This window comes from Schizosaccharomyces octosporus, assembly GCF_000150505.1.
Source record: "Schizosaccharomyces octosporus yFS286 unplaced genomic scaffold supercont6.1, whole genome shotgun sequence".
NCBI lineage: Eukaryota > Fungi > Ascomycota > Schizosaccharomycetes > Schizosaccharomycetales > Schizosaccharomycetaceae > Schizosaccharomyces > Schizosaccharomyces octosporus.
In genome coordinates, this window is record NW_013185619.1 from 326,168 (window position 1) to 340,457 (window position 14,290).

General features: G+C 38.2%; 7 protein-coding genes and 1 non-coding gene across 8 annotated transcripts; 5 read left to right on the forward strand and 3 right to left on the reverse strand.

Moving 5' to 3' along the window:
• The first annotated feature begins 579 nt into the window (after positions 1-579).
• SOCG_02772 (SIN component scaffold protein) lies at positions 580-3,971 on the forward strand. Its single transcript, XM_013161262.1, has one exon. The coding sequence runs from the start codon at positions 667-669 to the stop codon at positions 3,856-3,858; it is 3,192 nt and encodes a 1,063-aa protein (XP_013016716.1). The 5' UTR covers positions 580-666; the 3' UTR covers positions 3,859-3,971.
• Positions 3,891-5,764, reverse strand: SOCG_02773 (uncharacterized protein). Its single transcript, XM_013161263.1, has one exon. It carries the CDS (start codon positions 5,257-5,259, stop codon positions 4,309-4,311), a length of 951 nt encoding a protein of 316 aa, XP_013016717.1. The 5' UTR covers positions 5,260-5,764; the 3' UTR covers positions 3,891-4,308.
• Positions 5,765-5,887: 123 nt separating this feature from the next.
• On the forward strand, positions 5,888-7,155 carry SOCG_02774 (cytochrome c oxidase subunit VIa). The gene is made up of 6 exons (XM_013161264.1): positions 5,888-6,133; positions 6,198-6,222; positions 6,275-6,324; positions 6,488-6,548; positions 6,619-6,678; positions 6,886-7,155. Exons 1-6 carry the CDS (start codon positions 5,977-5,979, stop codon positions 6,917-6,919), a joined length of 387 nt encoding a protein of 128 aa, XP_013016718.1. The 5' UTR covers positions 5,888-5,976; the 3' UTR covers positions 6,920-7,155.
• Positions 7,156-7,887: 732 nt separating this feature from the next.
• SOCG_02775 (short chain dehydrogenase) lies at positions 7,888-9,096 on the forward strand. Its single transcript, XM_013161265.1, has one exon. The coding sequence runs from the start codon at positions 8,053-8,055 to the stop codon at positions 8,848-8,850; it is 798 nt and encodes a 265-aa protein (XP_013016719.1). The 5' UTR covers positions 7,888-8,052; the 3' UTR covers positions 8,851-9,096.
• Positions 9,033-10,003, reverse strand: SOCG_02776 (substrate-specific nuclear cofactor for exosome activity). Its single transcript, XM_013161266.1, has one exon. It carries the CDS (start codon positions 9,959-9,961, stop codon positions 9,587-9,589), a length of 375 nt encoding a protein of 124 aa, XP_013016720.1. The 5' UTR covers positions 9,962-10,003; the 3' UTR covers positions 9,033-9,586.
• A 429-nt stretch (positions 10,004-10,432) lies between these two features.
• On the forward strand, positions 10,433-11,433 carry SOCG_02777 (pyridoxal reductase; the record flags this gene model as incomplete). The annotated part of the gene is made up of 4 exons (XM_013161267.1): positions 10,433-10,439; positions 10,497-10,580; positions 10,663-10,795; positions 10,878-11,433. The coding sequence occupies 4 exons, from the start codon at positions 10,433-10,435 to the stop codon at positions 11,431-11,433; spliced, it is 780 nt and encodes a 259-aa protein (XP_013016721.1).
• A 227-nt stretch (positions 11,434-11,660) lies between these two features.
• On the reverse strand, positions 11,661-11,731 carry SOCG_16092. The gene has a single exon. It is a non-coding gene; the product is annotated as a tRNA-Gly (tRNA).
• Positions 11,732-12,017: 286 nt separating this feature from the next.
• On the forward strand, positions 12,018-14,240 carry SOCG_02778 (uroporphyrin methyltransferase). Its single transcript, XM_013161268.1, has one exon. It carries the CDS (start codon positions 12,516-12,518, stop codon positions 14,037-14,039), a length of 1,524 nt encoding a protein of 507 aa, XP_013016722.1. The 5' UTR covers positions 12,018-12,515; the 3' UTR covers positions 14,040-14,240.
• Positions 14,241-14,290: the final 50 nt, after the last annotated feature.

Genomic DNA, 14,290 nt, shown 5'->3' on the forward strand with positions numbered 1-14,290 from the left:
AATGCAAAACTAAAGACTACTTCTAGCATATCCATACTATTTAATAGAAGAAAACAATGGGAATTCAAGACCAAACTAAATTTCCTCTCAACTGCTTAGTGTCCTTGGATACTTGTCCAAGTAACAACATATCAACAAACAACAAGAGAAGTAACATGGGATGAATTTGGTTAAAAAAAAAAAAAAAAAAAACTAACTAGTTGTTGTAGAAAATAAATTTATTTTATTCTAAAGAATAAAAACAGGAAGTTAGGGACCGTCTAAATGAATACAACAGTCCTTTCCCAAAAAAAATCATGGATGATGGGTATCTTATTATGGCAGGAATAAGTCTCTTTCACCTTTTTTGTAAACTGCTCTCGTATACAATTTTAAGATAAAAACATGCTTTATAGGAATAAACTTATTGACTTTATTTGAACTCGAATTACAATCAGAAAGTGAGGACTTAATATTATTTATATTGAATTTCCTCTTGTTTTATTAGGAAATAAACAGGACAATGAGTATAGTGATGTATGGTATTCTGCGGAAAATATATAAGGATAGAGACGACAGTGGTAGCAAGTAGGCTGGAACACGCTATTCTATACTAACCAGAAAGGAATGCCATTTGAAACGTAAACAAACACGAAACAGCATAAAGAAGACATGAGAGTAGCATAAATGAACATGGAACAACTGTGGCTTGAACATGATTTGAGTGAAGAATGGATTCCAAGGTCGAATTCCGATGATTCAGACTCCAAAGAGGAAATACAGTCTTCTCCAAATGCCACAAACACAAACTCATCCAAGAAGGTATCTACTGCTCCTTCCAGTGATCCAGGTACCTTTAAGAAAGGATCCGAATCTTCTTTAGATATTCCGCAATGGAAACAGATTAATGCAAAGAATCCAGTTGCTCGTGACATTTTTGCAAAACTAGATTTAGAAAATCTGTTTGATGGAGGCGGTAGTTCAAGGAATCATTCTAGCTCATCACAAAAGCGACCAGATTCTTCTTCCAATCCAATTCCTTCGAGCTCTCCTATTCCATCCATCTCCTCTGAACCTTCAAGAAGCTATCATGCCAAATCTCTGCCCAGACATTCGTTCTCTTCACAATCAAGGCAGTCGCCTACTTTTTTGAACAGCTCGCCCCCAACAACAAGCTCTCGTCCCGATACAGTTTCTGATTCAAGCCCACCTCATTCTCAAAAGTCTTCGTCATCTCCAAAGAAAGATTCTTCTCGGTCTTCTTCTAGAAAACGACATTCTTCCGTGACAAACTCCTCAAAATCATCTTCTCCTTCTTCGATGGTTTCATCTCCCTCTGTCCAGAAAGGTAACTCTTCCCCCTTAAAACTTTTCCAAGGTGCTAGTGATCCTTTTACCCGTGAACATTTGAATCAACTTGCTCAGGATGTCAAATCAAACTCTTTTGAGTCCCCTGCAGAGGACTCATTTCCGTTGCCTAGCTCTAGACGGGTTTCCAAGCCTGTGCGCACAACTGAGCGGAAAGCTGGGCTTAATACCAAGGACTTATACCAAGAGGTAGAAGAGGTTATGGCAAAGTTACGGGGTCGAATACCAGCAGCAAGTCGTGAGTCTACTGTTTTCCTTCCTAGAAAACTAAGTGGTCTTCAGGAGGAGGAGGAACAAAATGAAGCCAGTGAATTTAGCAAAGATGATAGCTCTAATCCTTTCCCTTCCCTTAGTGATCAACTCCACTTGCGCGAGTTGGAAAAAAAGCAAAAGATTTTGAATTTACACCAAAACCAGTCAGAAACAGCGTCAAATTTTTCACCACCTTCTTTAGTTCAGTCGTCTGCTGGAACAAAAAGCGAAAAGCAAACTTCCTATGCATCTTCTGAGGATCGTTTGAAAGATTCTTATAAATCACGTAGTCAAAAAACGCGAAATGACAGCAAAAATCAACAAGACATAAAAGCTCATTCAGAAAATCCAAACATGGTTGTAATTACCCCAGCAGACTTACCGGATGGCATCAATACGACTCAAGGTTCAATGGAATATGACCGTGTGCACAACCGCTGGCGCCGTCGTGGTCATGACTCTGATATAGCTTTTGATTTCGGATCCGAAGGAGAGGATGATGGGTTCTCCTCTAATCTGACGGTCTCCTACAAAGCCGCTGAAGATTCTAGTCCTCCTTCGAATCAACGCCCAAATTTTCAAAAAAAGCAGCCAAACTCTTTTCCAATGAGGAAAGAAACTAATAAAGATCTTAAGCATTCTTCATTCTCTCTTCGTGATGTTTCCAATACTCCTTCTCAAGTTGCTTTTTCCTTCCAGGATTTCCTACCAAAGGACAATAGCCATGACAACTTCAATCATTTGCTAGCCAACAATTCTTCCGACTTTCCTGCCGATGGACCAACATCTACTTTTAATTCCCCTGATAAAACTCATGACGACCAAGCAATGGATGAAGATTACAGTTTTTCTGTGTCAAAGCAATCTATCACTCGTTTACTTGAAGACGTGGAGCCTTACCATCCATTTTGGAAAAGGATTATTCAGTTAGACATAAGTAGGAGGGATTTAAACTCTTTAATTGGGCTTTCTGAGCAATGCCCGTGCCTTGAAGACCTTAATATAGAGAGTAATGAGTTATCCTATTTGACTGGATGTCCTTCTTCAATTCGAAATTTGAATGCTGTTAATAATCACTTGTCCAGCCTTACCACTTTTTCACACTTGATTAATCTCCAATATTTAGATTTGTCGTCTAATCAGTTGGAAGACCTAACAGCTCTCTCTCCTTTGATCCACTTGCGTGAACTAAATGTTGATAACAATCAACTATGGAACATTGACGGAATATTACGTTTAGACGGACTTCTTAAACTAAGCGCTCGTGGAAATCGCTTTAGACATCTCTCTTTCACAAACTCCAATTTAAATAGACTGGAGGAATTGCTTTTAGGCAACAGTGCATTAGAAAGCATCGAAGAAATTAGCTCCCTTCAAAATTTAATGGTATTACAGTTGGATGGCAATCAACTTACAACTTTACAAGCTAGCCAGCCGATGATTCATCTTCGCGTTTTGCGTCTAAATAACAATGCGATCCAACATTTGGAGGTAGATCAATACCCAAATTTGCGGACATTGTATATGGATTACAACTGCTTTACGACGATTCCCGACATTTATCGGCTTAAGCGTTTAGTCAATTTTTCTTTCCGATCGCAAGAATTGAAATCTGGTAAATATACGTTTACTCCTCCTTTAGACATAAGGAATTTGTACTTGTCAAACAATACCCGTATGATACTACAGACCCATAATATGTTACTAGGAATCAAATATTTGGAGTTGGCGAATATTCAAATAACAGAGTTACCCGCCGATTTTGCAAAGAGCTTGCCCAATCTTCGAGTTTTAGATTTGTCTCACAATTATATAAGTGAAATTTCTGCTTTAAAGGGGTTTTCATTGTTACACCGTTTGTACCTTGTCGGTAACAGAATTGAGAAAATGAAGAATGTATGCGATACACTGTCCCACTTGAAAAAGTTGACTCATCTTGATTTACGCATGAATCCTTTAACGTTTAGCATTTATCCAATGATTGATGACCCCGTGTATGAACTGTCTGCTGCTTCTAAATACCATCAGAATTTTGGCCAACCTTCCCAAAGGACAGTTAGACATCCCGGACAGAAGTGGGCTGAAAAAGACAGTGCATTCATTAAAACGATGTCAGATTCAGGAAAAAGCCGCCGCAAAATGTATACCGAAGCAATCACCCTGTCCTGTTCTCGCCTGGAATGGCTAGATGGACTGGAATTTGAACTCAATGGAAACGACACTTCTATATTACATTCTGTGCTTCATGAGATAAAATAATTTACAAGGAAAGCTTTTGTTTTTTGGTTAATGAACGTTATACATTAATATATTACGATCTAAACTTTTGTACTCTATTTAAATACGCACAACCACATAATTTTATGGACGATTCCAGTACTGTCATTGTAGTGAGCTTTAAAAAAAAGTAACAATTCATATGAAACTCAAGTGATAATATTACAGGAAAAAATAAAAATTCATAAAATAGGAATTAATAAAAAAATCAACAACAAATCACGAAAGAACACATTTCGCTTCTAAGAATATATAGAGACAACACCCCATTTAAGTATATAAATAACAAACCACAAAATAACAAAACCGATGACTTAAATGTAAAAAAGATAAAGATAAAAAGTACGAAATAAAAAAATCATTGTCATAGCTCGAAGGCAAAGTAAAGACTCATCGAGCATATATTTCAGACATGTATGTTAAAGGAGATCATTACTTTGGAGGCTTGATGTCTTCGATAGACCAGGGATTTGGAGGTGGGTCCTTGAAAGGATTTTCAGGATCTTTAAATGGATTTTCAGGAGCATTTTGTTTGCTGCTGTTACGCATAAAAGGAAATCTGAATCCAGATGATTGTGAAGCAGGTTCAGGAGCGTAGGAGGACAACGAACGGCTGTCACCGCTTACCGTAGGCTTCAACTTTGTAACGGAATCACCCCGTTTGTGAGATAGTCCATCGTAATCAGGAAGTGAGTCGTAGGCAGGTTTCTCCATGCTGTAATCAGCAAACTTGGGAAGGTCACCGGTACGAGAGGAAGTAGAGAAGAGGTTGCTGTTGTTTTGAAGGGAGTAAGGATTGTAAGCCATGCTGTCGGCATGAGAACGGCGAATATGCTTGGCTTGGGCTTTGACGGCCTGTCTACGGGCAATCAACAACAAGAAAAGAACAATCAATTGAATTCCGGCATTTGCAAGCACAAGCCACGAGAGCCATTGAATGTGAGGAACAAAAGTAATAACACAAATGACGAAGGCGATAGCGGTAATGAAAACATTAAAGAAGATAACACTGGCGACAAAATTGAAAAAGCCAGGGGAACGGGAGATACGACCGATATGGGCAAACAATAGCAAGATTGTGGCAAAAGCGCAAATGCAAGCAGCGACTGGAATCAACACGAGACCGTAAGAAGCTCTTTGACGAACTTCAGTGGAGGTACGGAAACCGGAAGAGACATTGTCGTTTAAATAGTCCATCTTATAGCCAACCATAGTTTTGCTACAGTGGTCGCCCTTGCAGTATCCAAAGGTACCTAAAAGAACATCGTCATATTTGGAAAGACCAATCTTCTTGGACAGCGGAGCGGTACAGATGGACAGGACGAAAAATACAATGGCTACAAGTAGCAAGATTAAGGAAGGGGTAGCACAACGAAACCTCATGATGGAGAAGAAAAATAAAACAAGAGAAAAAACAAATAGAGATTAGGGGAGGAATTGAAAAAGAATGAGAGGAAGTAGTTGTAATGGAAGAAGGCAGAAAATTACCTTTCTCCTTTTTTATTCCTTTTTTTTTTGGGGAAAGGGTCTAAAAGTAGACTTGGTTACTCTTAACCGTATGCAGTTTGGCGTTGTAAGTAGTTACAGAGTCAGTAAACTGAATATCGGCGGAAACGGAAAAAAAGGTTGAACAAAGCCCACTTTGAATGAAATAAGTAAAATTTACCAAAGGACGAAGCAAAATCCGTTTGAACTTTAGAAATGATTAAAGATCAGGCGAATTCGGCCTTGTAAATAATAGATTTTAAGGTGAATATAGAAAGAAACACAATTTTTCAATGGGTTTTGTAGAAGCTTGTGGTGGGTTTTGGTGAAGTTTTCATTATGAGGTGGTTGGTGGTGTGAAATGATATTAGCACGTCAACTTCTGAACTGTCCTTACCGAAGTTTATTGCCAAAGAGTGTGTGGAGAAAGACGGCAAGCGGGTGGATAAGCCACGGAACAAATAACGAGCCGCGGAAAATAATAAAAAAGGAGCGAGAACGAGAGACAAAGAGAAAGAGAGAGAGAGAAGGAGAAGAGAAGGGACCGGGAGAGGAAGAGTAAACAACCCCCATCTCTTTGAAATTTCTTTAAAGTAGCAAAATTTGACTTATTTGATGATGAATCGCTCCGTTGGACGTTTTAGTCAAATTCCTCGTGGCTTGTTTTCCAAGAAGGCTTTTTCTCCGGTCTCAAGAGGCTACAGCAGTGAAGCCAAGTTGAGCTGGTTGGAAGAAGTTGAAGCTGAACAAGAACACGCCAAACGCTCGAGTGGTACGTTTGTTTAGTATTATGGAAAGAATTTTTGGATGGATAGGAGAAACTAACGTGAATGTAGACTTTTGGAAGAAGGTGACCTACTAGTACGTTGGATGCTTGTAGTTTTTGACAATTATTGATCTCTAATTTATATAGTGTTGGTGGCCCTGCTTTGATTTTGTCTAGCTTGAATGCTTATTACATTTGTATGTGAAGGTCGGACTTTGGAAGGAGAAAGGGAAAATAAACCGGTTTTGTTTGGATACCTTGTTTTCTACTTTGTATATTCTATTTTTTCTTCCAGTCTATATACCTATATACCATTTGAATTGAAAAAAACCCCCAAGACAGGACTAACGTGTGGATTAGACAAGAAGCATCAAGAACATGCTGAACACCATCATAACCCTGAAGTGGATATTCCCTACACGTAAGTGGGAGAGACGTTTGGAGAGAAAGGAAAGAAAAGATGGACAAAGAGACTAACTGAAACGATTTAGGTTTGAAAACTTGCGTTTCAAAAAGTACCCTTGGGGTGACGGAAGCAAGACTCTTTTCTGGTAAGAAGACATTTTATTTTATTTTATTTTATTCGGACTGTTCAAGAAAAGCGATGCGACCAAATTCAAACATATAGTAGATAATCGTCGTCGGTCACTAAATAGACTAACGCAAACTATGATGCTTATTTTTGTTGGTCATTGTTTTTTTTTTATTTTTTATTTTTACACAAGTCTGGGGATGGAATTTTGTGCTAACTAGTCTAGGAATGACAACGTTAATCATTTGAAGAACGAATAAGAAGGCAGTTGAATGCTTTTCTTTAGACGGAATTGTTTGTTTCAGTCTTTTCTTATTTTTTCCCTTTTTCCAATTATTACGTTGTAATTTGATAAGTATGGTTTCCTTTGGAAGGAATTTCAGAACCCATTGCTTCCCATACATAGTTGAGAATGAACAGTGAATTGCAACCAAAAGTACAAAACGTGTGTGTCTATTTTTTCGATTCATTTCTTCAAACCAGTCAAAGGTTTTCCTTTTTTTTTTTTTAAAAAAAAAAAATGCGATCATCATCATTGTCAATTTCCATCAACAAAAATTAAACCTTTTTTATTCATTTTTTTATCATTCTATCCAACAATCCTAAAACCATTGCGATTGCTATTACTTTTCATTGCCATTCCTTTGTCTCTATACCAAGCCAAGATTCAAGTTTTTCGACTATACCACTCTAAAGACCTAATCTGACGACCCTTAAAGAAAGTGTCCATACCTAAAATCCGCATTGACATACTCAACCCATTCAACATTCTTTACCAATTAAAAAAGAAAAAGAAAAGCAAAGACTTTTTTTTTGTTTTTTTCTTTTTTTCTTTCATTTTTTCTTTCAACCATTTGTTTTAATTAACATACCAAGAATGACGCAACTCATAAAAGCACTCGCAGTCTCATACCTTTCCATTATAGATGGGGTAAAGGGATAAGAAGGTTTTGAATTAAGGTTGATTGGTGAACTTACTTTTACTTGCCCGCTTTGTATATTCAACCAATTGTCCCTGATAAAATCCTCATTACGTATTGTCCCTCATATACGTTCTATTGGATTACCCGGCATGACCGGACAAGTGACAAGTAACGAACCCACATGATGTGCACCGTCACGTAGTTAATGAACAAAGCGCGGTCCAACCTTAAATTTCAAATCTGGAAAGACATAAATAGAGCGCCCAATTCACGTTTTTTCAGCATCCTTCCACACTCACTCTATTCTATACTCAAAAAGAAAAAGATTTGGATACTTCCCGATCTCTTGCTTTATTAACAACACTCTCTTTACATTGTTTTTTTTAGAAAACACTCTCGTTTTTCGTTTTCCTTTCTCTCTACAGAAAAAGACTTTTTGTCGTAGCATTTAACATTTACTTTTCGCAATCATGACCTTCCAAGTTAACCCCGTTCCTACTCATCTTGAAAACAAGCACGTTTTTGAATTGTTCAGTTTGAAGGGAAAGAACGCCGTTGTTTTTGGTGGTAGCAAGGGAATTGGCTTGAGCGTTTGTTCAGCCTTTGCTCAAGCTGGTGCCAATATCGTTATGACTTATCATAGCACTCCTTGCAAAGACACAGCAGTCAAGTTGGCCAAGGAGAATGGCGTTCGTGTCGATGCCGTCGCTTGTAACGTCGGTGATGAACAATCGGTAGCCAATGCTTTTGAAGAAATCAAGCGTCTTCACGAAAAAATCGATGTTGTCGTTGCTAACGCTGGTATTGCTTTCCGTAGTGCTGCTGAAGAGTGCACCACCGAACAGTGGGAACATGTTATGAATGTGAATGTAACTTCCATTCACCGTATCGCCTCTAGAGCCGGTCAAATCTTCAAGCAACAAGGATTTGGTAACTTTATCGCTACTTCTTCCATGTCGGGTACCATTGTCAATACTCCTCAAAAGGTCTCTGCTTATTGTACTTCCAAGGCTGCTGTTAAGCACTATTGCAAGGCATTGGCCACTGAATGGGCCGGCTTTGCTCGTGTTAATACTGTGTCTCCCGGTTATATCGCTACTGATATGCCTGGTTACCAATTCAGAAAGGATTGGGAACCCTATGTCCCTATGCAACGTATTGGTTTGAGTACTGAACTTCGTGGTTCCTACTTGTTCCTTGCTAGTGATGCTTCTACCTTTGTTACTGGTTTGGATTTGATTATTGATGGTGGTTATACTATCATTTAAAGCGGCTATCGCCTCGATTGTCTCCTGCTTTTCATGTCATTACGAATCCTTCATGATCAACTATTTATTAGTTTTCTGAAAGTATCGATGATTATGAATTTGTTGCTGATTGCTTTTTGTCGAACAATCTTTTGGTTTTTCTACTTTTTGATTTTGAAGATTGGACGTCAAAACTTTCGTGACGCCTGATGAATAGAACACTTAGAAATAATGATCGTATTAATGAATAGACACGATTTTCTGAAATTTTGTATTTGTTTTTTTTGTTTTGTAAAATGATAAAGAGATAAAGAGTAGAAAAATGACTAAAAAAAAGTGTAGTAGGAATGGAAATGATTTTCATTCATTTTCCCTTTTTCGATCTTGTCCAAACCAAAGTAAAATGACATACAGGTTAACCATTATGAATGGAATGGAATATTTAGAGGTTTCTTCTTGGTTATACATTATAAAAACAGGCAGAACGATAGAATGAGAATGAGAATGAATATGAATATGATTAATCAATCATCCATTGCCTTTCCATCCTATCCAACATTGGAAACGGAACCTCCATAAACATCGACTATTCCTTTGGTCAATACATCTCAAAATAAGGAATATTTAAATGATTTCATCTCATAATTTAATAAAAAGAAAACAATGCTATTTACAACAGCCAAAACCAATTCATCCCGATTTCATAAACCAAAAAATAAAAAAGTAAAATAAAACCCCAGTACAGAAATCTTATATCCTAAGTATGATGCTTGATAATTCTAGAAGCTGCGTCTTTAGCTATTTTTGGACGCTGTTCATCGTTGTTTCCTTCTGCACTAGGTTGAATGTGCTTTTCAGCATGTTTGATTTTTCCAACATATTGTTTGACGCGCTGCAACTCAGACATGATGGGAGACTCTTCGGTGGAAGTACCATTAAGTTTGTAATATGAATACAAAGCCGAATTGATGGCATAGCTAAGACTTACATACTGCTTGGCTTGTTCAATGTCTTCTTTTCCATCCACAAGATCGAAGATGGATTCTGATTCTTTTAAAGGTTCAAGACTTTCTTCCACCTTGTCCAATTGTTCATGGAGTCTCTCAAACAAATGCGAATACTCTGAATTCATTATTATCCTTTTCAAATAGGAGAGCGTTTGTTTTTAGCTACAGTTGATGAAAATTCTTTTGTCGAAACTATATAGCGAGGAATTGTTAAATTCACTAAACATTTTTCCGCAGTCCTTAAGACGCATAATCATTATTATCGCAATGTGGTTTCCTTCATAATTTGAGTGATCTTTTTACTACTTGATCATCCGGCGGTTTTTTGGTTCTCAAAGTGTCACCGTCTCCACCATACCTTTTTCGTTGGTGCAGCGATGTACGGTTGAAGTTTTCTTTTTTTTTTTTTTATTTATGAAATCATTTTTATCTGAAATTATGGTTCCATTCTATCTGTTTATCGAAGAGGAAATTCAAGGATAGACAAAGGGCTTCATTAATTTGGACCGTTCCTAGTTCCATCTGTAAAAAGCGATATATCCTTGCTGAACAATTACCTTTTGATAAATTCCATTTTTCATTAGTGCTAAAATAAGATGCCTAGTATGAATGGATTTCCTGTTAATCCTATCGGGTTTGGATTGTGGGCCTGACTTTTAGAACCCAACCACCTTCCTACGAGCAAGCAAGCATTTGAAGCTTTGGATTATGCCGTGGAACACGGAGCGACCTTTTGGAATAGCGGTAAATTCTACCAGAAGAGATCCTCCCACTAGCACTTTGGAGTCGCTAGCTCGCTAGTTTGAGAAAAGACCCGAAAGTGCAGACAAAGTGTTTTTATCAGTTAAGGGAGCTGTTGATAGTAACTGTCACCCGCATGGTGACGAAGAATTGCTTACCACGAGTATACATAATATTTTGACTACTCTTCGTAACACTAAAAAGCTGGATCTTTTTGAGTATGCTCGAGTCGATCGCAATGTGCCCATCGAAGATCAAATGAAAATTCTTAAAGATTGTAGATGCTGACAAAATCGGTAGCGTTGGTTTGAGCGAAGCTTCTGCTACCACCATTCGCCGTGCCCATGCCGTTCTTTCGATAGTTGCCGTCGAAGTGGAATACTCTTTATGCAGCCGCGAAATTGAAGAAAACGATGTTCTCTCGACTTACAAAGAGTCGAACATTCCTCTGATAGCATACAGTCCCTTGGATATGGGTTTACTGACAGACGCCATGAAGAAGAAGGAAGAATTAGAACGATTTACGGCTGCTTTTCCCCCGGTTCATTGTTTCGACCGTTTTCAACCTGAAACCTTTGAAAAAAATTTCGAGTGCCTTCATGCCCTGCAAGCGCTAGCCAAGTCTTACTACCGAACACTTCCTGAAATGGCGCTCAGTTTTCCGATTACCATGGTCGAAGGCATGGTTATCCCTATTCCGGGAGCCACAAATGTAACTCTTCTTGCACAAAACTTGAACGCGGTTTCTAAGCCTTTATCAACAGCCCAAATTAAGGAAATTTATGCTGCATTGGAAAAATACCCAATTGCGGCTTACCGCTATAGTGAACAATTGCAATCTATCCTTCTTGTCTAGGTCTTAACCATCCTTTGTTTTTGCAAGATGATAAGAAAGAATTAGCTCAGTCAATAATTAGTATCTAATTCGCAACAAATCAAATTTTCCACTTTAACAAAAGAATGAAATTTCCCTGTAAAGTCCACCATCCTGAAAATTCCCAATTTACAAGGGGTATATAGATTTATTATTCAAAATACAATTTAACATAGTTTTAGCAAAAAAAGGAACGCAAGGTAGATTCTTGCATCAGCCGGGAGTCGAACCCGGAGCGAATGCTTGGAAGGCATCCATGTTACCGCTACACCACTGATGCTTGCTTTTACAAATAGAAATTTTCTTGCCCTTATATACTTATACACAATTCTCTATGTAGTATAGGAGTCAACCTTCATTTCAATATATACTTCTTCTACCTTTCCTACGTTTGAGGAATTAGAATAAAAAATATCTACATACTAATAAATCGTTCTTTTCCTTTTTAATCGGTTTTTACCATCTCTGGGTCAATCATAAACTTCCATTATATGGTACAATTGTAGAGGAAAATTGCATCATTAGTGTTTGCGCTTTGAATGTGTTAAATTCTTCTTTTGTCCCAAACCAAACTTGCTATTTTTCCTGCTTTGGGTGTCATCAGTATTGCTCGTTGTTTATAAGAACAGATTAGTAGCGAGTCGCTAAAAGATATATAAGGACTTATACCGAAATACATAAATTGGCTTGCGGTGCTGTGAATATTTCACAATATTCAAAAATAACGAGTCTAACGAGTTTTATTAATATACAAGGAAAACAGTGAATTTAGGAATTATAAGGGCATTTACGGTTGAGAGTTTTGGTTTGCTTTTTTTTGTATTTGTTATTTGTATCTTTTAAATAAAAACTATTAGACCCTTTTTTGCAGTTTATTCCAAGTCCAACTCAGTTACACACGCCCAGAAGCGAAAAGTTCAGAATTGTGGATTTTTGTTCGTTCTGCTAAATCTTGGATTATTCTTGCCTTTCACAAGTCAAGGTCTTAAAATTAGAATTTACCTAATTCTCCTTTAAGCTATAATAATTTTTTGGTCTTCGTACTCATTGGAACCGACAGAAAAATGCTTCTCTCTACTTCCTTAAAGGATGCCGTGGCTATCATCATCGGCTCTGGCAAGTCAGCATGTAAACGGGTAGATCTTTGCTTGTCAGAAGATGTCTCCAAGATAATTTGGTTTTGTGATTCAAGCACGGCTGGTGGATTTGATTTGGGTCCTTTCCAACCTGATAAAGTAGCAGTTGATAAAGTACAACTTGAACCTATAAATTCTTTTGACGTCTCTACTTCGCTGTTCACTTTAGGTAATGCTTTCACAAATTATGTTGTTGATCTACTCTTTATTACCGATTCAAAATTTCCGTTCAATGAGAAAATATATGATGTGTGTAAACGAAACCGCATTCCTATTAATATCGTGGACTCTCCTTCTTTGTGTTCTTTTACCCTTCCAGCCTGCTGGTCAGAACCCCCGTTACAGATAGCCCTCAGCACTACTTCCAACGGTTGCCGCATTGCACAAAGGCTTTTGCGTCACGTTGTCAGTAGTCTTCCGCCAGGAACCGGTGAAGCCGTGCGTCGGTTTGGTGCCGCCCGTTCCTCTACTCAAAACCCACAAAAAAGACAGTGGATTAACCATGTCAGTGAATTTTGGCCTCTTGAAAAACTAATTCGTATGTCCGAAGACGATATCCTTTCCGTTATTTCCGATGATTATGTTTTACCTCTCTCCGCTAGTGAACTCTCATCCACAAGTAGCTCACGATCAAGCTTGTCCTCTCAAGAAGATCTTGCAAAAGAAAAAGCTTCTCTTCCTCTTGAACCAAACGACTTTGTTACTAATAAAAAAGGAAGTATCGTGCTTGTGGGTAGTGGACCAGGAGATCCCGAGCTTTTGACCGTTGCTGCCCGGAATGCTATTCGAAAGGCAGACTACATCCTAGCCGATAAGTTGGTACCAGAATCTGTTTTAAAACTTATTCCCCGTCATACGCCTTTATTTATTGCTCGAAAATTTCCTGGAAATGCCGACAGAGCCCAGGATGAACTTCATGAAGTGGCTTTAGATGCGTTAACGCGAGGTGATTATGTCGTTCGATTGAAGCAAGGTGATCCTTATATATATGGCAGAGGTGGTGAAGAAGTTTTATTCTTCCATAAGCACGGTTATGTTCCAAAAGTTATCCCGGGTATCAGTAGTGCGCTTATGGCTCCAGTTTCAGCTGGAATTCCCATAACTCAACGAGGGGTAGCAGATCAATTACTGGTCTGTACTGGTACGAGCCAAAAAGGCGCCATGCCAGTAATACCACCATTTGTCGCTTCACAAACAGCTGTCTTTTTGATGGCTTTGCATCGTTTGGATATTCTCGTTTCCGCTCTATTGCAAAATGGTTGGCCTAAAGATCTTCCCGTCTGTATAGCAGAGCGTGTCTCTTGTCCTGATCAACGATTTATTTTTTCGACTTTGGGAAATGTTGTTGAAGTGTACAATACATATGAATCACTTCCTCCTGGTTTACTAATTACTGGATACAGTTGCCAAGCCCTCAGTGAAGTTCCACTGGTGACCAGGCATATACACTGATCCACATCCAATATTTGCTTATGAGGTATTCTCGAAAACAAGAAAAATGGTTACATCTAGGTCATTTAATAAACGCTCAGTTTGAGTCGAACTTTGTCTCCCTTTTTGCTAATTACTTTATGATGGTATAGCACTACTCTTGGAAAGTTTAGGTTATTTATTTACGAGTCTAATTAATAAAAGTTCACCCAGTTTCATCTATTTCATCTACTGTTCTTTCAACTTTCATGCGTCATGCTTTCTTTGCTTCC